Source organism: Cherax quadricarinatus, chromosome 19 (assembly GCF_038502225.1).
Source record: "Cherax quadricarinatus isolate ZL_2023a chromosome 19, ASM3850222v1, whole genome shotgun sequence".
Taxonomy (NCBI): Eukaryota; Metazoa; Arthropoda; class Malacostraca; order Decapoda; family Parastacidae; genus Cherax; species Cherax quadricarinatus.
In genome coordinates, this window is record NC_091310.1 from 30083636 (window position 1) to 30108011 (window position 24376).

General features: G+C 40.3%; 1 protein-coding gene across 5 annotated transcripts in view; it reads right to left on the reverse strand.

Annotated features, from left to right (window-relative positions):
• Positions 1-1235: 1235 nt before the first annotated feature.
• Positions 1236-24376, reverse strand: part of LOC128688267 (L-sorbose 1-dehydrogenase-like) — a 44867-nt gene continuing 21726 nt past the window's right edge. For 4 of the 5 annotated variants that reach the window (XM_070086619.1, XM_053775993.2, XM_070086618.1 and 1 more), the window contains exons 7-13: positions 20778-20954; positions 19773-19929; positions 18556-18695; positions 17244-17427; positions 15740-15992; positions 12169-12286; positions 1236-9590 (exon numbers count right to left, since the gene is read on the reverse strand). In XM_070086619.1, the coding sequence (XP_069942720.1) occupies positions 9354-9590; positions 12169-12286; positions 15740-15992; positions 17244-17427; positions 18556-18695; positions 19773-19929; positions 20778-20954 (1266 nt within the window). In that variant the 3' untranslated portion in view covers positions 1236-9353. The remainder of the gene's footprint in view (positions 9591-12168; positions 12287-15739; positions 15993-17243; positions 17428-18555; positions 18696-19772; positions 19930-20777; positions 20955-24376) is intronic. The other variant, XM_070086620.1, reaches the window with a different exon arrangement.

Genomic DNA, 24376 nt, shown 5'->3' on the forward strand with positions numbered 1-24376 from the left:
ATTATTACTAAAAGAAAGCAATTATACATTCACAGAAAAGTTTAATATTTCTCGAGTTACAGAATTCTCTGGACTTTGTCTTCCAGAGCTGTCTAAAAGGTAGGGATGTTGTATTCAGAATATAATCTAAATTGTAACGTCAGCATACTTCGTCAAGACAGCGATTGAATGAATGATGGTAAATGTTTTCTTTTTTGAGTCACCCTGCCTTAGTGGGAGATGTATGTATGTATATATATATAATCATTAATTATACCTAAATCAAATATATAAGATATAGAAATGTAGCTATTGCTCTATTGTATGAGCCTTTACCTAGTGATGGATCTGCGGATCATATACCCCCCTCCCCTTACAATCTGGTCACTGCCCAAGCTTCCTAATTGATGGCTTAATCATCCAGGCTGTTGGAATGTGGAGCTCACAGTCTGATATATACAGGGATGTTCTCAAGGATTCATATGAAATTCACTTTTGACAAACGATTACCAAAGTGATAAATGCTTCAACATAATAATGCATTTTAAAATGTTTTGAAATAATTTTTAACACTTGTTAAAAGGAAAATATTTGTTCCATAAATGGATGTAATTCCACAGGTAACTCATAAATAGGAGATAAATCTTTGGAGAATGTTTCTGGCTGTGCTGAATGGTTATCAAGTGTTTCAGTAGTAATTTGATAATGCTCCAGGATAGACTGAATCATCATCTCAAGATTTATCTTGAGCTTGTGGGTTAGTTGTGAACTGCTCCAGTCATAACATTGTGACTTCAATTCTTTTGGATATAAGTTGCTATTTTTGCTTTTCTTTTTTAATTGGTAAAACTGTTGGTTGAGATTTTGTGTTTAGCCAACCTCAGTTATTAAATAAAAAGGAAGTGTGCTACTTGTGTCAGTTGAATGGCTGTTACCTCGTCCACCATCATTAATTTAATAATTTTGCAGCTTCTTAATTTTTTCCGTGTTAAGATGTCTTCAATCGTGGACTTTCGTTATTTTTCTTGATTACAGTGGTACCCTGACTTACGAGTTTAATTCGTTCCGTGACCGAGCTTGTAACTCAATTTGCTTGTTCAGTATATCAGATCAACTTTTCTCATTGGAATTAACTGAAATGCCATTAATCTGTTACAGCCCCCAAAAAAACCACCCCAATTTTTTTGTTACGGGTTTTTAAATAAGAAAAATGTATTTATAAATAAGAAATGATTTTTGCCTTTTTTGCCAGGTCCCACCAATGTTTTAGAAATGCTGGAGTATATATGAAACTCCTTGAAGCATGGTGTAAGATGAGTGTCACTCCACTGCTGACAGTGTAGCAGTGGAGTGACATTTGATGATTGTGCACTGCCTTGGCTTTATTTTTCACTGATACACATAAACATATCTGTTTGTTTCTATCTGTCTGTATCTGTCTGTCTAGCTCTGTGTTTATCCCTGTCTCTAATTATCTTTCTGTCTGTGTTTGTCTTCCTGTCTCTACTTGTGTGTCTGCCTCAGAGAGAGCTGCTCATGAACCAACAGGTATTACACATGATGCAGAGTCATCACATCTAATTCCTGAACAAGTGAAAATGTGTATTACTTGCCAGCCATGCTTATTATGCCTTATATCTACAAGCATAGTATAGCACTGTCTGGATTTTTTGGGTTATCCTAGGTAATTTACACTGTCTAGCTGTATATATGTGTACCTTTGAGATAGAGCGATAGACAGACAGGAACAGAGATAGAGACAGAGATAGAAATATAGATAGAAACACAGACACAGATAGACAGAGACAGAGATAGAAATATAGATAGAAACACAGACACAGATAGACAGAGACAGATATATACAGACAGATGGGAGATAGAGACAGCCAAAGCAAATCAGCCAGCAAACCAGCCGCCAGCTGGCTGGTATTTCCTTGGTATCTCCTGCGAGTGGCGGCGTATCTGAAGCTTGCTCGTAACTCAGATTTTGGCTTGCAACTCAAAGCAAAAAATCGACCAAGCAATGGCTCATAATTTGGGGCACTCGTAAGTCAAGGTACCACTGTATTATACTTGAACATATATGGCTCAAAATGATTCTTAATTGGTGTTTTTCTGTTATTTTGGCAGTACAATACAGCCTCTCCTCACCTAGTGAAGTACTCTTTTATTGACAACTTGGACCTACGGCAGGCTTTCTGACCAGTATTTATACCTAAATAATGTATATTAGAACTGATCTCCTCTCTTCTGTTTATTTCAATGTACATACAGTACACTACTGTATAATCACTTAAAAATATACCAGAAATGTTATAAATGGTGCAAAGGTGACATTAAAACAATATCAAAGATGGTTGACACAAACCCACTACCTTTATAGTATGCTCCTCACTTAGCAACGAATTCATTTAACGACGTGGTCTTAGAAACAGAACTCTATCCTTAAGTGAGGAGAGGCTGTATTTGTATTTCCTAACTTTTTCAAGGGCAGTATTTTATGCCAAATGTATTATAAAGACAATAATTTTAAGCTTAAAAATTTCACATACTGTATATTAGTCCATGTCGTAGTTATTTGTGAGTAGGAATGTATATTTTTTGTATTTAATAAACCATCCGAGTGCATTATTATAGAAAATGTAATTCCATACACTGATATTATTTATTAATGTTTCTTGAAAGTTAAGCCAAAAATATTTTTTGTTCCTACATGTTTAGTGTCTCTTCATTTGACATTTGCAGTGCTGACTTGAGCTAAACATTTTTAGTTCTATAATGTAATCATATTTCATCTCCCACTTCCAGACATGAGGTCTTGGAGAACATGTTGGTCATTATTAAATTCCAGTTCAGAATTGTCCCACAGATTTTTATTGTTTTATTAAATATGTCTAAGGCTGGATGGTTTATAAAGTATGCTTGACCCAACATATTATATAAACTGTTAAGGTTGTTTTAATCCTGTGGATGTAGACATTGTATTTTCCAGGGATGTGACCAGCTTTTCTGACTTATTATTCAAATTAATGAGGGGAAGTTTTCTCAAAGTAGGGTATACCTGAAGTATACCCGGAGAGGGTTTCGGGGGTCACTGCCCCTGCAGTTTGGTCTGAGACCAGGCATGGTGGATTAGGGTCTGATCAACCAGGCTGTTACTTCTGGCCGCACGCAAACTGGCGTATGAACCACAGTACGGCTGGTCAGGTACTGACATTAGGTGCCTGTCCAGTGCCTTCTTGAAGACAGCCAGGGGTCTATTGGTAATTCCCCTTATGTATGCTGGGAGGCAGTTGAACAGTCTTGGGCCCCTGAAACTTACTGTGTTGTCTTTAAGTATACTCATGGCACCCCTGCTTTTCATTGGGGAAATGTTGCATCTGCAAAGTCTCTTGCTTTCATAGGGAGTGATATTCATGTGCAAGTTTGGTACTAATCCCTCTAGGATTTTCCAAGTGTGTATCATCATGCATCTCTTTCGCCTGCATTCCAGGGAATACAAATCAAGGGACTTCAACTGTTTCCAGTAATTTAGGTGCCTTATCATACTTATGTGTGCCGTAAAAGTTATTAGTACACTCTCCAGATTAGCAATTTCACCTGCCTCGAAGGAGGCAGTAAGTATACAGCAGTATTCCAGCCTAGAGAGAACAAGCGATTTGAAGAGAATCATCATGGGCTTGGCGCCCATAGTTTTGAAGGTTCTCATTATCCATTCTATCATTTTCCTAGCAGATGTGATAGATACATTGTTGTGGTCTTTGAAGGTGAGATCCTCTGACATTATCACTCCCAGGTCATTCACATTACTTTTTTTCTCTACTGTATGGTTAGAATTTGATGTATACCTTGATACAGTTTTAATTTCCTCAGATATCTGAGTGGAGCTGCCTGTTGTCACCAAGCTACTCTACTCTGATAAAACTTCCCCTCATTCCTCCTGTTGCTACTCTTGCAACATTCCATAGCTCATGATGCACAGAGATGTGTGAGAGTACTTGAGCTGAAGATTTCCATTCCCATGGCTTGTCTTGCATTGTTAAGATTGCTTGACTGCGACTGTATTGCATTCAGAATAAATGCAGTATTCATTAGCATTGTATAATAATGTAATATGATGTATAATTAAAAACATGCTGATATATATCTTAATATTTGCATCTTCACTACATGATTTTCCTACACTATGGATACTCTAATATCTGTTATGCTAATTATATATAATATAATCACTACAGCTTAATACTTCTTGAAATAATATAAAGTACAGTGGCACCCCGGATTTTGTACTTAATCTGTTCCAGAAGGTCGTTCTAAATCCGAAAAGCTCGAAAACCGAAGTAATATTTCCCATAAAAAATAATGTAAATACAATTAATCCATTCTAGACACTCAAAAATATTCACAAAAAATTCATTTTTAAAGAATAACTATAGTTTTACATACAGAAAACAATGATAAATAAATATAAATAAATATAAACATTACATACCTTTATTGAAGACTCTTGCTGGTGTATTGAAGGCGAGGAGTTTTCTACAGTTTCTTTAATCCTATACTGTTTCTCAATTTCTTTACCAAAGGGCTGGTACTAGGAACTTTCTTTGGGCCCGTGGTGGCTTATTTCGCAGTCACAATCAATAAATGAGCACAAAAGTTGCGAAATGTTTCGGATCAATGCTCACTCAGCCAGTGACAGAGCTAGACTGAAGTGGCGTCCCGGCAGGTGGACGCGTCTAATATGTGCGATTCCCGGGACAATGTCTGAAATCCGAAAAGCCCAATATCCAGTGTGTGCAAAATCTGGGGTTCCACTATATGGCATCTAAAATTGTCAGTGAAACTCAGAAAATGTTCTTTTATTTTTGCATCCACCAGCTTGGATATATGTACCAAAACACACACGTGCACACACACACATACACGCACACATGGATAGACTCAGAAGTGTCCCTGTTCGCAGATGATGTGAAGTTATTGACGAGAATTAAATCAGATGAGGATCAGGCAGGATGTGTGGTCCAGCAACTGGCTCCTCGAATTTAACCCCACCATATGCAAAGTCATGAAGATCGGGGAAGGGCAAAGAAAACTGCAGACAAGAGTATAGGCTAGGTGGCCAAAGACTGCAAACCTTACCCAAGGAGAAAGATCTTTGGGTGAGTATAATACCGAGGACGTCTCTGAAAGCACACATCAACCGGGTGACTGCTGCACCATATGGTCGCCTGGCAAATCTAATAATAGCATTCCAATACTTCAGTAAGGAATCATTCAAGACACTGTACACTGTGTACGTCAGGCCGACACTGGAGTATGAAGCACCAGTATGGAACCCACACCTGGTCAAGCACATCAAGAAATTAGAGAAAGTGCAAAGGTTTGCAACAAGGCTAGTTCCAGAGCTAAAGGGAATGTCCTACAAAGATAGGTTAAGGGAAATCGTCCTGACGACACTGGAGGACAGGAAGGTTAGGGGAGACTTGATAGCAACATACAAAATACTGCGAGGAATAGATAAGGTGGACAGAGACAGGATGTTCCAGAGATGGGACACAGAAACAAACAGCCACAATTGGAAGTTGAAGACTCAGATGAGTCAGAGGGATGTTAGAAAGTATTTCTTCAGTCATAGAGTTGTTAGGAACTGGAATAATCAGGCAAGTGATGCAGTGGAGGCAAGAACCATACATAGCTTTAAGATGAGGTATGATAAAGCTCATGGAGCAGGGAGAGAGAGGACCTAGTAGTGATCAGTGAAGAGGCAGGGCCAGGAGCCGAGTCTCAACCCTTGCAACCACAAATAGGTAAAAAACAAACACAAACACACACACACACACACACACACACTGGATTTATTCCTATCATGTCCTGCTCTACCTTCTATCATGTCATACTCTACCTTCTATCACAACTTGCTCTACCTTCTGTCACGACCTATTCTACCTTCTGTCACAACCTACTTTACCTTTGATGACCTATGCTACCTTCTGTCATGACCCACTCTACCTTCTATCATGACCTACTCTACCTTCTATCATGACCTACTCTACCTTCTATCATGACCTACTCTACCTTCTATCATGTCCTACTCTACCTTCTGTCATGTCCTACTCTACCTTCTATCATGTCCTACTCTACTTTGTATCATGTCCTACAATACCTGTCATGATCTCTACTTATCATGACCATTACACCTATCTTGAATTACTGCACCTATCATGAACTACCCATTGTAAAAATTATAGTTATGATTATAACCATTAGAGAGGAGTGAGTAATACTTTCTAAAACACGTATTAGTTAGCCACAGGATTGTTTCCTATAAATTGCACAACCAGATTTACATTGTGATTTTTTTTTTTTTTTTTTTTTTTTTTAACAAGTCGGCCGTCTCCCACCGAGGCAGGGTGACCCAAAGAGAAAGAAAACCCCCAAATAGAAAATACTTTCATCATCATTCAACACTTTCACCTCACTCACACATAATCACTGTTTTTGCAGAGGTGCTCAGAACACAACAGTTTAGAAGCATATACATATAGGCATATAAGGAGGAGTTTGGGATATTGGCAGTTTGGAGGGATATGTTGTGTATCTCTATACGTATATGCTTCTAAACTGTTGTATTCTGAGCACCTCTGCAAAAACAGTGATAATGTGTGAGTGTGGTGAAAGTGTTGAATGATGATGAAAGCATTTTCTTTTTGGGGATTTTCTTTCTTTTTTGGGTCACCCTGCCTCGGTGGGAGACGGCCGACTTGTTGAAAAAAAAAAAAAACATAAAGATACACAACATATCCCTCCAAACTGCTAATATCCCAAAACCCCTTCTTTAAAATGCAGACATTGTACTTCCCATTTCCAGGACTCAAGTCCGACTATATGAAAATAACCGGTTTCCCTGAATCCCGTCACTAAATATTACCCTGCTCACACTCCAACAGATCGTCAAGTCCCAAATACCATTCTTCTCCATTCACTCCTATCGAACACGCTCATGCACGCCTGCTGGAAGTCCAAGCCCCTCGCCCACAAAACCTCCCTTAGCCCTTCCTTCCAACCTTTTCGAGGACGACCACTACCCCGCCTTTCTTCTCCTACAGATTTAAATGCTTGCCATGTCATTCTACTTTGATCCATTCTCTCTAAATGACCAAACCACCTCAACAACCCCTCTTCAGTCCTCTGACTAATACTTTTATTAACTCCACACTCCGAATTTTCTGCATAATATTTACACCACACATTGCCCTTAGACATTGTGAAGTAATGTAATTATTTATGAGATGATGCTCTTTTTCACTGCATTCAGTAGCTGGTACTTTCCATCATTGTCAATCACCATGGGCAAATGCATTCATGTTGCTTGATGATTATCTTTTCTTGGACGGTTTTTCTCACAGTTCTTTGAGGAGTGTGCAGGAGGTATTAGCAGGTAACTCAAGCTTCAAGGACTAGTTATTTCAAAGAGGAGAGACCATTGCCCAACCCTCCTCATGACTGCTGCCACTATCTGAGTGTATTCTGAGAAATGGCAATTCCCAGGTGACAGTAACTCAAATTGTACTGAAACAAAACCTTTGAAGCTGTTGTAGCTGGTGAACCCGTAACTTGATATTCTAATCTGTATAATCCTATGGGTTTAGCACTCCTCCATGATTATAATAATAATCTGATATTCTAATTCCCCTACTGAAGCTTCCCAACTCAGGCTGACAGATTTCAGCCCCCATTCTACTGAATGGAATATGACAGGAACACATAATTACACAATGGGAACAAAAGCTATCTTAATAGGGTATCAGCACAATGTTGATGTATCCAATTTTGCTAAATTAAAAAACTTAGTAGAAAAATATGACCAAAAACATGCTTAACTGTCACTCCCTCGCATTGATGGCTAGCTGTTATGGAGTTGCAACAAACTGCAACAGTGCCAGCACTGCTGACAATTTGGCCACTAGGTCAGTGTCCTATCTCCATCTCTACAGTTGACAGTAACCCTTTCAGTGCTTTCCATCGGGCTACCTTTATTGTGCAGGGGGATCACTTCTTGTGTTGCTGTCAATATCCTGTCTTAAGTGGGATTGCAGGGCTCACTATCTACAAGAGAAACAATACCATATGATCTCTGATGATAATGTTCCCCTCCACCCCTGCAAAGGAGGTTCCTCGTCATTAGTAAGGGGTTCTTGGTCTAAGGAATTGGACATGACCCCTCCTTTGTAGGGTCAAACTTGATCACCTCCCAGTCCCCATGGCACTTTATGATCCTAAAGGGTTTGGTGCTTCATGAATGTAATAATAGAGGAGGGCCCTGCTTATAGGTTAGGTTCTGGGCTGCTACTGTAGAGGGAAACATAGCCATTTTTCACTTTCAAATGCATATAAAAAGCCTGATAACATATTTACACTACTATATATCAAGTGAGAAATAGAGCTAGGCCTAAAATATATATATGCCAGCAGTAACAGCCTGGTTGATCAGGCTCTGATCCACCAGGAGGCCTGGTCACAGACTGGGCTGCGGGGGCGTTGACCCCCGGAACTCTCTCCAGGTAAACATTACTTACCTTAAAATATTTTCATCCTTAGCTTAAAGTGAGTGAATATACATTTATTGTAGGAAATCTGAATAAATGAATGGGTATAATTGAAAACTACTGCATTAGCAAAATGCTGTAAAACAAAGCACTATAAAGTGATATTGGTGCCTTGTGTATCTCAAATACCCACATTACCCATCATTCTGCTGTAGGACCCTTATAGGTTTAACATTTAGTTATGATTATAATAATACCCATCATTCTGATCATCTTGTGGCACCCTTCCCATGTTACCCATCATAATGATTATCTTTTGGTACCTTTTCCATGTTATAAGTGGCTTAGCGCTTCTTTTTGATTATAATAATAAATTTTCCATGTTATCCATCATAATGATTATCCTGTAGCACCCTTTTTCCTAGTGACTGGTTTACCCTGGGATATATGTCTAACATGGCAAGCTCTTAACATTCTAATAACCTGCTATACTATATTTATCTCATTGTCTAGTAGTAATTATAAATTAATTTTAAGGCTACCTGACATGCTCTTCATAACCAGGGGCTCCTATATAGTTCATACAGGTGTAACTTACTCTAATGTCAATTGTACATTTTACTCCACTTTATAGAAATGAAGTTGTTTGTTTTGTTCATTGAATTACAGGATGGGTGTTTTATTTGTTGTGAAAATAATTTATTCATGGCTTAAATCCTGGAGGTGGGAAGTAGAGTGCCTTCACTGAAGAATGTGTATGAATGTTGTTCCTTCAGTAGAGGTCCCTTGATGCTGGTCTCATCCAAGGAATTTGAACTAACTTTTCCCTCATGGTCTTGGCACTACTCCAGGATAATGGATGAACATGACGAGAGGTAGAGATAAGGGCGGTGTATGGGGATAGACAGATGTAGCCCAGAGGGCTGAGACAGCAATGATGAGTGGTGAGATGTGAGAGACAGATATTGCTGAACTTGTCATCAGTAAGAGGAGCTTCTCCTCACAGTCTGCTGAAGTGGAACAAATCTTCTCGCTCGCCAGTTTAGATTTGTCACTCCAAGTTTCCTGTTAGAAACAAAAGAATATCGGTTATTAGTGTTACTGTACAACCCTCAAGGAAACTCAATAAGGTTCTCTTCATCCAAGGAACTGGCCCCACTCCCTCAGAGATTGTTTCCCATTCCCTACCCCTCCTCTCCAAGTTGTATAGCCTCTATAGGCTTAGCTCTCCCTCATGAATCTAGTAATTTGCAGATTCCACAAATGTGGTCAGGAAGCTCTTATTCCTTACCTAATACCTTCTTTTACTCTCACCTCCTCGAAGCAGTCTCTTATTCTTATTATTGTCTGTATGACCCTTGTGGGTTTAGTGCTTAGTTTTGATTGATTATTATTGAACAGATTAAGTAATAATGGCAGGTCCTAAATTTTTTCCTTGGTCTTTAGTATAGGATTTCATAAGCCCTTTACACTGCAGCTATTTTGTCTATATAAAAAAAGCAAGTCCAGAGAAGAATGACTAAAGGAGTTAAACCTGATGACCATTAGAGGACAGAAGGACCAGTGGAGGTATGATAACATACAAAATATTCAGGATTTGAGTGACTGGACAGGGACAGCCAGTTGAAATTCAAATTCAAATTCAAAGTTTGTTCTCTATAAGGATTACAATGCTGAGTTTACAGAATTTGGTTATTGTGTGGTTTACATGTAGTAAAATAACAGCGCTGTATAGTCCTTGTGGCTTAGCGCTTCTTTTTTTATTATAATAATAATAATAATGTAGTAAAATAATAATTAGAGAGTGCACCACTAGAACACCTAGCATGGCTAGGCATTTCGGGCAGACTTAGATTAATTCTTAAATTTAAAATACGTATTACAAATTATGAGGTAAGTTGGTATTATGGCTAAGTGACTAAATACTAGTTTGTGAGTTTAGCAATGTGAATGCTTTTGTTTTGGCACAATACATAGTTTCAGTATTGGAGTATCACAGGCCAACTTATGACTAGTTAGCATTCATTATTTTAAGATTGAGATTGATATTTCTGTTTATGGTCAAATGGGTGAGTGAGTGTAAGTGTGAACCACCAGGTGGTATTCGTGTAATTAGTTGACGGGGTGTATCAGGGAGATGAGATGTTTTCTTATGGTAGTTTTGAAGGTGATGAATGTGTCTGCAGTTCTAGAGTTTTCAGGTAGGGTGTTCCAGATTTTAGGGCCTTTGACATACATTGAATTTCTGTAAAGGTTTAGTCGGACACGGGGAATGTCATAGAGATGTTTGTGTCTGGTGTTATGCCTGTGGGTTCTGTCGTAACTATCAAGAAAGCGTTTTAGGTCAAGGTTAATATTGGAATTTAAGGTCCTGTAGATGTAGATTGCACAGTAGTAAGTGTGGATGTACTGCACAGGGAGTAAGTTTAGATCTATGAAGAGTGGGGGGGGGGGGGTGTTGCCAGGGATGGGATTTAGTGATTATTCTTACTGCAGCTTTTTGTTGGGTTATTATTGGCTTTAGGTGTGTTGCTGCAGTTGATCCCCAAGCACAAATAGCATAGGTGAGGTATGGATAAATAAGTGAGTGGTATAGTGTGAGAAGGGCATTTTGTGGTACGTAGTATCGTATCTTGGAGAGGATCCCAACCATTTTGGATACTTTTTTGGTTATGTGTTGGATATGGGTGCTGAAATTCAGGTTGTTGTCGAGGTATATAGGCCTAGGAATTTGCCCTCATTATGTCTGGCAATTAGAGTGTTGTCGATCTTAATGTTAATTTGTGCAACTCCTGCTCTGCTACCAAACATAATCTAGTACATTTTGTCAGTGTTAAGCATAAGTTTATTGGCTGTCATCCAAGTCGATATTTTGATCAGCTCCTCGTTAACAATGGTGTTGAGGGTGGCAAGATTAGGGTGAGAGATGACATAAGTCGTGTCGTCAGCAAAGAGAACGGGGTTCAGGTGTTCATTGATGTATATGAGGAAGAGCAGGGGACCAAGGACACTTCCCTGTGGAACTCCAGTATCAAGTGGCCGTGTTGTTGATGCTGTGTCTTTAATGGTGACATACTGATACCTATTAGTAAGGTAAGATTTGAAATATGCAAGCGCATGGCCTCTTATACCATAATGGTCAAGTTTGTGGAGTAGGATGCCGTGGTCTACTGTGTCAAAAGCTTGTCTTAGGTCAATAAAAATTCCTAGAGGTGAGAAATAGGTACATGTGGTAAGAATCGGAAGCTAAAAGCACACATGAAACGGGAAGATGTCAGAAATAAATAAATAAATAAATAAATAAATAAAAGTATTATTTTAAGGCTGAGTAGTCAGGAAATGGAATGCACTGTACAGAGTAGTAGTAAATGCTGGAGCTATAAGGTTGAGATTAGCTATGATACAGCTCATAAAGTGAGGAAGGAGTGAATCCAGTAGCAGCCAGTGCCAGGAGCTAGCACTCAATCTCTGGAACCACAGATACGTTAATACATGAAGTAACAACTCTATATGAGTGTAACCCTAAACCTGGGCAAAAAATGTGAATGTAATAACACTGCAGACCTGCTGGAAGTATTAGTGTTGGGTGAAGGTTTTAAAAACAGGTGTGTGTGTGTGATGACAATTAAAAGAAGGAACTTACTTTGATAAGATCTGAGGCTTTCTCTGCTATAACAGTGATGGCAGAGTTGGGTACTCCTGAGATTTGTGTCGGCATGACTGAAGCATCCACCACCCTCACACGCTCTGTGCCTATCACTCTGGCCAGAGAAAAGTGTTTCAGTGACAATTTGATATACACTTATTATTTGGTGTGCAAAGGGGGAGGAGGACGTTAAAAATAATATGCTGGCTATTATATAACTTGATATTATGTTCTTAACTAGTTGTGGCTGTTCCTACCTCTCGACTACTCAAGAACCAAATAGTTGTAAATTTAACCTTAATTTTTAAAGAGGTAGACTGGTGAATCCTGCTGCTCTAGCTCGTCTTCCAGCCTCTTGCGGGTAACTATCGAACGCATTCTTGTAGTTCAGAAATATATAAAGTCCATCCATCCCTCTCTCTCTTCTGTATTAACTTTTGATACCGTCTTATAGTAAGTTTATTATCTTTATTAGGCACTTTTTACCCATCCTGTGGGTGGTCCTTCTCATAGAACTATAGCAGGTTTATGAGACAGGATTTACCATCTCACAAACCGTGCTGGTTTTTGTTTATGAATCTGAACCTTTCTAAGTGCCCCACTATTCTTTTGATAATTCTTTGCCCAGGTTTAGGGTTACATTCGTACTGCATGTTAGTGACACTGGCCTTTAGTTGTGTGTGTGTGTGTGTGCATGCTCACCTAGTTGTGGTTGCAGGGGTCGAGTCACAGCTCCTGGCCCCGCCTCTTCACTTGCCGCTACTAAGTCACTCTTCCCACTTCATGAGCTTTATTATACCTCTTCTTAAAGCTATGTATGGATCCTACCTCCACTACATCACTACCCAGGCTATTCCACTTCCTGACAACTCTGTGACTGAAGAAATACTTCCTAACATCCCTGTGGTTCATCTGAGTCTTGAACTTCCAACTGTGACCCCTTGTTGCTGTGTCCCATCTCTGGAACATCCTTTCTCTATCCACCTTGTCGAGTCCTCTCAGTATTTTATATATTATCATATATTGTTATCATATATATTGTCAAGTCGATTTCCCTTAACCTCTCCTCACAGGACGTCTAGCTCCGGGACTAGTCTTCTTGCAAACCTTTGCACTTTCTCTAGTTTCCTCACATGCTTGGGTAGATGAGGGTTCCAAATTGGTGCCGCATACTCCAGTATGGGCCTAACGTACACAGTGTACAGGGTCATGAATGACTCCTTATTTAGATGTTGGAATGCTGTTCTTAGGTGTGCCAGGTGCCCGTATGCTGCAGCAGTTATTTGGTTGGTGTGCACCTCAGAGATGAGCCTGGTGTTATACTCATCCCAAGATCCTTTTCCTTGAGTGAGGTTTGTAGGCTCTGGCCCTCTAGGTTGTACTCCATCTGTGGTCTTCTTTGCCCTTCCCCAGTCTTCATGACTTTGCACATGGTGGGGTTGAACTCCAGTTGCTGGACCAGGCCTGCAGCCTGTCTAGATCCCTCTGTAGTTCTGCCTGGTCCTCGTCCAATTGAACTCTTCTCATCAACTTCATATCATCCACAAATGGACACTTCAGAGTCTATTCCTTCTGTCATGTCGTTGTTCACATATACCAGAAACAGCACCGGTCCTAGGGCTGATCCCTGTGACAACCCACTCGTTACAGGCGCCCACTCTGACACCTCGCTGCATACCATGACTCTCTGTTGTCTTCCTGACAGGTATTCCCTGATCCATTGCAGTGCCTTCCCTGTTATCAATGCCTGGTCCTCCAGCTTTTGCACTAATCTGTAGTGTGGGACTGTGTCAAGTGCCTTCTTACAGTCCAAGAAAATGCAATCTACCCACCCCTTTCTCTCTTGTCTTACTGCCATCACCCTGTTATAGAATTCCAGTACGTTTGTGACGCAAGATTTCATGTCCCTGAAACTACACTGGCTGCCGTTGATAAGCTCATTTCTTTCTAGGTGCTCCACCACTTTTTTCCTGATAATTTTCTCCATGACCTTGCATAGTGTACACGTCAGTGACACTGGTCTGTAGTTTAATGCTTCGTGTCTGTCTCCTTTTTTAAAAATTAGGACTACATTTGCTGTCTTCCATACTTCCAGTAGTCGCCCTGTTTCGATAGATGTATTGGAGATAGTTGTTAGTGGTACACAAAGCACCTCTGCTCCCTCTCTCAGGACCCATGGAGAGATGTTATCTGGCCCCATCGCCTTTGAGGTATCCAGCTCGCTTAGCAGCCTCTTCACTTCACTGTATGTGTACTCGCCTATGTGTGGTTGAAGGGGTCGATTCACAGCTCTTGGCACCGCTTCTTCACTGGTCGCTACTAGGTCCACTCTCTCCCTGCTCCATGAGCCTTATCGTACCTCTTTTTAAAGCTATGTAAGGATCCTGCCTCTACTACTTCACTCTCCAGTGTGTGTAATCACCTAATTGTGGTTGCAGGGGTCGAGACTCAGCTCCTGGCCCTGTCTCTTCACTGAGTGCTACTAGGTCCCCTCTCTCCCTGCTCCATGACCTTTTTCATACCTCATCTTAAAGCTATGTATGGTTCCTGCCTCCACTACCTCACTTGCTAGGCTATTCCACTTCCAGACTACTCTGTGACTGAATACTTCCCAACATCCTTTTGACTCATTTGGGTCTTTAACTTCCAATTGTGACCCCTTGTTTCTGTGTCCCCTCTCTGGAACATGTTGTCTCTGTCCATCCTGTCTATTCCATGCAGTATTTTGTATGTTGTTATCATGTCTCCCCTAATCCTTCTGTCCTCCAGTGTCGTCAGGCCGATTTCCCTTAACCTTTCTTCGTAGGACATTCCCCTTAGCTCTGGAACTAACCTTGTCGCAAACCTTTGCACTTTCTCTAATTTCTTAACGTGCTTGACCCGGTGCGGGTTCCAAAGTGGTGCTGCATACTCCAGTATGGGCCTGACGTACCCGGTGTAGTGTCTTGAAAGATTCCTTACTTAGGTATCGAAACGCTTATCTCAGGTTTGCCAGGCGCCCATATGCCGCAGCAGTTATCTGGTTGATGTGTGCTTCCGGAGACGTACTCGGTGTTATACTCACCCCAAGATCTTTCTCCTTGAGTGAGGTTTGCAGTCTTTGGCCACCTAGCTTATACTCTGTCTGCGGTCTCCTTTGCCCTTCTCCGATCTTCATGACTTTGCATTTGGCAGGGTTGAATTCGAGAAGCCAGTTGCTGGACCAGGTATCCAGCCTGTCCAGATCTCTTCGTAGTCCTGCCTGATCCTCATCTGATTTAATTCACCGATAAGTTAGAAAGTTAGGTATACATTATCTGCGAAAAGGGTGTGGGTGTGTGTGTGTGTGTGTGTGTGTGTGTGTGTGTGTGTGTGTGTGTGTGTGTGTGTGTGTGTGTGTGTGTGTGTGTGTGTGTGTGTATGTGTGTGCCCGTGCGCGCTCATGAGATGTATGGAGTCTGGACAACCTCAGCATCAATATAGGATATATAATGTGCTACTAACTACTATTATTATTGCTTCTATTACTGCTGTTAATAATGATAATAGTTAATATAGCTAAAACTAATTAATAACAATATTAATGTACTTGAGTTGAGGGTCGACCACTGCCAGAGGGTCGCCTCTGCGTCCGATACGAGCTGTCCCTAATGGATGGTGTCCACTAATGGCCGCCACACGAATGATACAGGAAACATATTCTTGGTACAACGCTCTTGCATCGTCCACTCCTCCACCTTGACTAGTGCGCACCAAACACTCCGGGAAGCGTGGTAAGTGCACGGACGCACCCAGGCTCTGGAACGCATTCGTACGCACCATGCGCACCGCAAACTTGTAGGCTGAAGGTAAAGAGACAAAAACAAGCATAAATTAATATTATAAAGAACAAAAAGGGACAATATCGTGACTGGAACAATGCACAAATAACCCACACATAGGAGAATGAAACTGATGACGACTTGTGACTAGTTAATGGTCCAAGTCGGAGCGAAACGTTGAGTTTCATTCTCCCATCCTGGAGTTCATTACCTTTGTAAATTGTGAGTTCATTACCTTTGTAAATTGTGAGTTCATTACCTTTGTAAATTGTGAGTTCATTACCTCTGTAACTTGCTCAGCTATCAAAACTTTGGAGTCCAGTCCCTGGACCAATTATGTACCTCTGTAATCGTTTGCCGCCCACAGGATGGGTATGGGGTGCATAATAAACATATTAAACTAACTAACCATGTGCGGGTTATCTGTGCGTTGTTTCAGTCACGGTATTCTGCATTCATATTATTTGTGAATATGGTATTAGCTAGTGCAGGGCTCTGAGGCCAAGAATCGAAGCCACTCTCTTTGGTAAAAGCTGCTAGCGTCTCTTTAAAAAACACTTGTCGGTATTACCCTGCCATCTATTCGCCAAAGCTTGCTCGAAATGCTCTGCATAACTATGGTCTTTCTCTATGTGCAACCAAATGTCACCCATCTCAGTACGAACATTGCATCATATGGAATTAAGAAGCACGTAAGTTCCCCCGTCTTCTAATAACATGTTGAGTTTTCCACTATAATCTACCTTGTCCATAATTACTATCGCATTTACTTTATCTGTTTCGTAAGGTGAAGTCCAGGATCTTTCCTTAATTCATGGTATAACTTAACAAATCTTTGAAGACAATTGTGTTGCAGAGGTGTGAGCTCTGCTCAGACGTCTACAACACAATTGTCCTCAAAGATTTGTTAAGTTATACCATGAATTAAGGAAAGAACATAGACTTAAACTTACGAAACAGACAAAGCAAATGCGATATTAATTATGGACAAGGTAGAATATATTGTAACAATAGATCATTGTTATATTGTAACAATAGATCATTGTTATTTGAAGACAGGGATACTTACGTGCCCCTTAAATCTTTGACTCTGACTCTCCTTTTTCTTTCATCAAACTTGGTTACTATTTCCCATTCCTCAGGCGTAGCGTGACTCCTGTGATGCCATTGGTTTAAGCTTACCCCATGAAAATTAAAATAATAGGAATATAATGTTATTATTAAGTTGCAAAGAGTAGTGTAGGAGTGTGTTCACTAGCTAGTGAGGCTCACCATCTCTCATGCAGGTCATATCATAAGGATGACGCAGGTAGTCTGGGTTAATGGAGGGTGGGTGGCGAGGGTCACTGGAGACTATGTCTATCCGGCCCCGGCTTTTTGGATGTAAACACAACGCCATGAACATAAAGCCGGCAGCACTCTGGTTGTCCATGTTGGTGCATAAGGTTTCAAAATACTGCAAAACAGTTGTTTGAAAAATTAGGTTTGTACCGTTCTGTTACTGCAAATAAAAAGGAAAGATAATTACTTACGAAACTCTGATGCATCTCTCTAAATTTATAAGTCTAGGTTAAGCACTTCTTGCAGAATGCAGATATAATAATATTCATAGGCCTATGCACTGCTCAATGAGATATATGTAAAAACGATACACGAATTTGCGATGGTTATATATATTGTTCTAGGTAAACTGTGTATGCCGGTATGGTGCAACATTGTATGTTTTATGATTTAATTGTTTTCACCCTTGGTTACAGGGTTCATTGTTGTAATGAAGTGTATTTTCAATAAAATATAAAAAAAAAAAAACAACAGAAAATTATAATTAAGAATTTTCTGCTACGTCATTAAGTAGCAGAAAATTTAGGGTGCGTATTCCAGCACTTGAAATTAAAGTGAGAGAGTCCTTCAGTGTCACCGTTCTGGTGAAGGACTCTTGATCTGAAATACTGAAGGTATCCTATCCTTCCCTGAAACAAACTTGATTAACTCCTATTTCCCCAGGCACTGTATGAACCCTACGGGTTTAGCCCTTCCTCATAAATATGCAAGATAGTGCAATATTTTATATTACTGATGATATTCAATGCGGATAGGTTAAGTGTCTGAGCACCTCCTATCAAGGCTGAAAGATTAATCACTTCGAAATTACTTCTTGTATTGCCTCGACTGAAGAAGTCTGCTGTGCAAGCGAAAAGTTACGCCAGTAAAGGTACCCATGTGCTGCATATGCGTCTTAATTATCAATGTAACGATTTCAATATTTCCCCTCAAGGGAGGGTTCTTGACGCTGGTGAGGGGCTCTTGATCTAGGGAATTGTATCTGTGCTCCATCTCTCCCCCCACATGCGCTGTATAATCTACGGGTTTAGCGCCCCCCAATGATCATAATAATCAATAATATTTTTCCCTCAGACTGACATCAACTCTCTCTCTCTCTCATTATGTAGTCTTTGCCTCCACTACAAGAACAGTTCTATATTGACACGCCTCCTGCTTTAACACTAAACACAATAAGCAAAACTTTAATAGCATTTGTAAAAAGTACACAAACATACGCACACACACACATAAGAGCACTCACGTCCAGTTCCATATTTTCAACGCTCGCGTAGAGATGTTTGTCCACAGCTCCCATATTGAAGAGGATGAGACCCACCTCGGGTTGTTGATGGGCCAAGCGCATCACACCAATCCCTTCGATGGCTGCACGACCCAGGTCACCTGCAGGACAACGTCAACACAACTATATAAACTTAAAAAAAATAATAAAACTTAACACAATGTAGGTTGTGTGGTTTAACTTATCCGTAAGACCAAACGCTGAATTTTTGTTAGTTGTGGAAAATACTGTATATATTTTCCAGAAATTCAGTATTTATATGTAAATAGATGGCCATACTGTATTTAATAATATTTATGTCATAGAAAACGGAAAGCCTGCGTCTGCGCAGACGAGAGACTCGCCATCTTGGTTTTGAATTTTGTACAAACGTTGGTGTAATGGGAAGAATTTTTTGTGCTCTAGAGGTTAAAATTGTGTTGACACCTCTCAAATAGGAGGCGAAATTGGTGGATGTGCATTCCTGCATAACTTGAGATATCAGACGACTGGACAAGACAGCTCCAGGAACCTCAGATAAGCTCTCTAGATTTGTGTGTAATTCTGGCCAGCATTATTTTCATAGATTTAGTTAGAGTGAGGTTTTCTGAGTATGATACAACTTAATATCCAGTCAAATTGGTGAGTGATATTAAGATATATTTTCCTTCTGTTATGTAATTGTGTATATATATATAACCATTTATTATTTTTAATATACAGTCCACAAATTTATATATTTACCAGTATTCCTGGTGTATGTATATTTCATTTAATTAATAGGTCCAGAGCAACTTGTGGTTATGACAGTGGTAGGTATCGAAGGGGGACATTTTTTGCGACCTAGGTGTCCCAAATTCCTACTTGTCTATGTAACATTGATAAACAATAATTATCTTTGTTATCATTTACTGTTATGTACATAATTAGTTACATTCAGATAAATGCAATTTTCCACATTAGTAGTAGTTACTTAACCACTCGGTAAACCTATATTTTGAAACCAGATTCGAAATGAAGCAATATTTTTAGGTATCTGGGTCTCAGTTGAGGGATACAGGTGACATCTTGGGGATAGGAGGGATAGCGGTAGTGTGGATAATGATAGGCAAGACTGTAACGAGATGGAATGAGACAACAGCCTGTAAAGTGAATTATGTGAAAAAAAAAATCGGCGAATGTGTTACTATATTTATTACCTTTGCCACCATTGACGAAATAGTTCCAAATATTAGATACAGTGCGCAGCTTGACGGGGTTGAGCGAGACATCCTCCTCCAGGGACACATACACGGGCATGCAGAGGTGGTCCTGCAGGTTGCCACCTACACCCTCCAGTACAGACACTACTGGAATCTGTAGGTAGGTTCATCTGAGAGTAAAACTGTCAACGACATATCGCATCGTCTCTTCAGCTGTTTTTTGTTTAGTGATTAAGAAGACAGTGAAAAAGGTAAATAAAAATAAAACTTCATGAGATGGCGTAGATGTCATGAAAAGTAACTGAGAGTTGTCGAGTGTAATATGAATTTCATGACAACAAACTACGAGAAAAATAATGCGTACAATTTTTATTTTATTTGTAATCGAGATGCTGGGAAATATATATGTATCTCATTATAATAAAATATTTAAAGGCATTTTTAGATTATTAATAAATCGTTTGAGGAGAAGATGAGTGGAATGACTCACAATGGATGAGCGCTTTTCTGAAATATAATAAGAACAATTTAAGAAACATGACACTTACAGAGAAAAAAATTCCTGGTATTTAGCTTAGTGACTTTTCCCCAAATAGCTTAGACTCAAATATAATTGTTTGAGTGGCAGACCTACACACTTGCTACTTTCCTTCGACAGTTTTACCAAGACAAATTTAGTTTTTGTCACAGATTCTGTACGAGTCAGAGAGCTTCAGCGGTGGCTTCCACTCCTTGCCTACAACATATCTGACCAGAGTCCTCTGGACTCTTCCATCTCCTACAGGACATACCACACCCCCTACTGCCCTTCTGTGACTGAGTTAGTTGAGTCGCCTTAATGTGCAAAATGTGGATACAATCTCAATATTTCACAAATATTATCATTACCAATGAAGTGTTTGAGAATTCTCTAGCTCCTGAGAGCCGGGAGGAGGAAGGGTTCAATGCGGCGCTTGCCGTAGCGGCCCCATAACAGGTCCAACAACAAGAAGTTTAATTTACATTAAATTTGTGGAGAAGAGTGCTGGGTCCCACTCCTGAGTGCATGAGTATGTGAGGCGTGTTGACCGCCCCAGCTGAGAGGATCACCTCTCCTCTGGCGTACACTGACTTGTTGATGTGAGGGTTGTCCCAGTGTGTGAACTCCACTCCAACAGCACGTTTCCCCTCCCACAAAATCTGGAAAGTATTGACCGTGAACTGAAAAAATAGTTATTTAAAATTAGAGATATTTAGCAGTCAACAGATAAATAAAAAGTAAAACAAATCTGCAGATTTTTTCATACAGAACTAATTGTGAAGAAATATTTGACATTGGATAATTTAAAACAAACTGAAGGATATAAATAAGCACATGATATATACACTCAGTAGCCACTTTATTAGGAACACCCTTTTAGTACTTGGTAGGGTCTTCCTTTGCCCCCAAAACAGCGTGAATTCTTGGTGGCATGGATTCAAGAAGGTGCTGTAAACATTTCTTAGAGATCCTGGTTAATGTTGACATGATAGCATCACACAGGTACTGCAGATTTATCGGCAAGCCTCCCGTCCATCACGTCCCAAAGGTTTAAACCAAGCTCTGAACCTACCATCTGCATGTCGCAGCAGAAATCGTAATTCGTCTAACCAAGCAACGTTTTTCCAATCTTCAACTGTCCAGTTTTGGAGAACCCTGTGCCCACTGTAGTCTCAGTTTCCTGTTCTTAGCTGACAGGAGTGGAACCCTGTATGGTCTGCTGCTGTAGCCCATCCACTTCAGGGTTCGAAGTGCCCCGTGGCCTGGTCGCTAAAGCTCTCCCTTCACACGGCGAGGGTCTGTGTTCGGTTTCCAGCGAGGGTAGAAACATTGGACGTGTTTCTATACACCGGTTGTCTACGTTCACCCATCAGTAAAATGGGTACCCAGGAGTTAGTTGACTGGTGTGGGTCGCATCCTGGAACACTGACCTAATATTGCCAGAAATGCTCAGCATAACAAGGGGCTTTCTATATAGTAGTATGTCACTGATGTCAGCTAGGACTGTATATCATGTACATGTACTTGTAGTAAATAAAAATATTATTATATTACTATTATCATGCATTCAGAGATGTTCTTCTACATACTTCTGCTGTAGCGTGTGGATATTTGAGTTACTGTAACCTTCCTGTCAGCTTGAATCAGTCTGGCCATTCTTCTCTGATCTCTATCATTAACAAGGATATTTCGCTCACAGAACTGCCACTCACTAGATGTTCTGTGTTTTCCATACCATCCTCTGTAAATGCAAGTGACTGTTGTGTGTAAAAATCCCAGGAGTTCAGCAGTTTCTGAGATACTCAAACCATCCCGTCTGTCTGGCACCAACAATCATTCCACTGTCAAAGTCACTTAGATCACATTTCTTCCTCATTCTGATGTTCAGTCTAAACAACAGTTGAACCTCTTGACCGTGATTTTAGGCTCTGAGGCGTTGCAACGTGATTGGCTGATTAGATATTTGCATTAACGAGCGAGTGTACATGTGTACCTAATAAAGTGGCCACTGAGTGAATAAATGATATTTTTTACGAGCGAGACACAGAATTTGATATGCTGAAACCTATCTGATATTATCCTGACGCCAAATGACTTCGAAAATACAATAAATGACATGCCCATGCACTCTGCCCCAGGCCCAGATTCATGGAATTTCGTGTTCATCAAGAACTACAAGAAGCACCTATCATGTACTTTTATGCTTTTAACATCCTATGGAGAGGGAGCATGGACACGGGGGTCGTCCCACAGTTACTAAAAACAACAGACATTGCTCCACTCCACAAAGGTGGCAGTAAAGCAATAGCAAAGAATTACAGACCGATAGCGTTAACGTCCTATATCATAAAAATCTTTGAAAGGGTCCTAAGAAGCTAGATAGCCAACCATCTAGATACTCATTGTTATGGGGCTATAGGACCCAACATGTATTTATAAATAACAGTTACTCTGGAATACCTAATTATATTGAATTGATGGGGACTTTGCTCTAAATGTCAGAAGGACTGATCAACCTTATGACTGAGAGGCAGCTGGGTCAAGCCTATTTTTCTCAATATAATAGGTTATACTATAGACACATAAACACACAATTTAAATAAGTAGATTATAAAGTTGTATTTCTTTTTGTAAAAGTAAAATTAAGGTGTGGTAGAATTGTGGTAACTGGAGAATTGTGCTTGGCAACAGTCTTTTGTTTTGGTGGGAGGAGCTTAGCCAGGCTCTCTCTCTCTCTCTCTCCCTCTCACTGACTCCCTCTCTCTGTGGCTGACCTTCAACCTGGCAGGATCTCTGGGTCCTTCTCCTATCTTTTGGGGCATCATGTGTGCTCCAGGGGTGAGTTTTTATAATTTAAGTTTTGGCCACCATACCCAGGGTGACTAAAGTGTGTCAAAACACTGGTTAGCCCAGAGTTATGTCAGGAAGAGTGAAGGACAAGAGTTGTTGCAACACACCATGTGGAGCACAGGCATGGAGTGTGTAGATTTTGTTTTGAAAATGGAGGCTGTGATTGTATATTCTGTACATATCTATTGAGAATACAGTTATATTTTTATAGTAGTAGTTTACATAACCTGTGAAGAGGGCTGGTGAAAGGGTATCAGAGACACTCAAGATGATCAGCCATGATGTAAGTATTACCCCTAGACAGATAAGGCCATTAAGTAAAAGCTACCCCACACTAGAACATGTAGTGAGAACCTTACTATCAAAGTAATAAGGGACAAACCAACGTAACATTCATCAATTACACAACCCAGGGCAACATGGGTTTAGAACAGGTCGCTCCTGTCTGTCTCAACTATTGGATCACTACGACAAGGTCTTAGATGCACTAGAAGACAAACAAAACGCAGATGTAATATATACAGACTTTGCAAAAGCCTTCGACAAGTGTGACCATGGCGTAATAGCGCACAAAATGCGTGCTAAAGGAATAACAGGAAAAGTTGGTAGATGGATCTATAATTTCCTCACAAACAGAACACAAAGAGTAGTAGTCAACAAAGTCCGAGGCAGCTACGGTGAAAAGCTCTGTTCCACAAGGCACAGTACTCGCTCCCATCTTGTTTCTCACCCTCATATCTGACATAGACAAGGATGTCAGCCACAGCACCGTGCCTTCCTTTACAGATGACACCCGAATCTGCATGACAGTGTCTTCCATTGCAGACACTGCAAGGCTCCAGGCGGACATCAACCAAATCTTTCAGTGGGCTGCAGAAAACAATATGAAGTTCAACGATGAGAAATTTCAATTACTCAGATATGGTAAACACGAGGAAATTAAAATTTCATCAGAGTACAAAACAAATTCTGGCCACAAAATAGAGCGAAACACCAACGTCAAAGACCTGGGAGTGATCATGTCGGAGGATCTCACCTTCAAGGACCATAACATTGTATCAATCGCATCTGCTAGAAAAATGACAGGATGGATAATGAGAACCTTCAAAACTAGGGAGGCCAAGCCCATGATGACACTCTTCAGGTCACTTGTTCTATCTAGGCTGGAATATTGCTGCACACTAACAGCACCTTTCAAGGCAGGTGAAATTGCTGACCTAGAAAATGTACA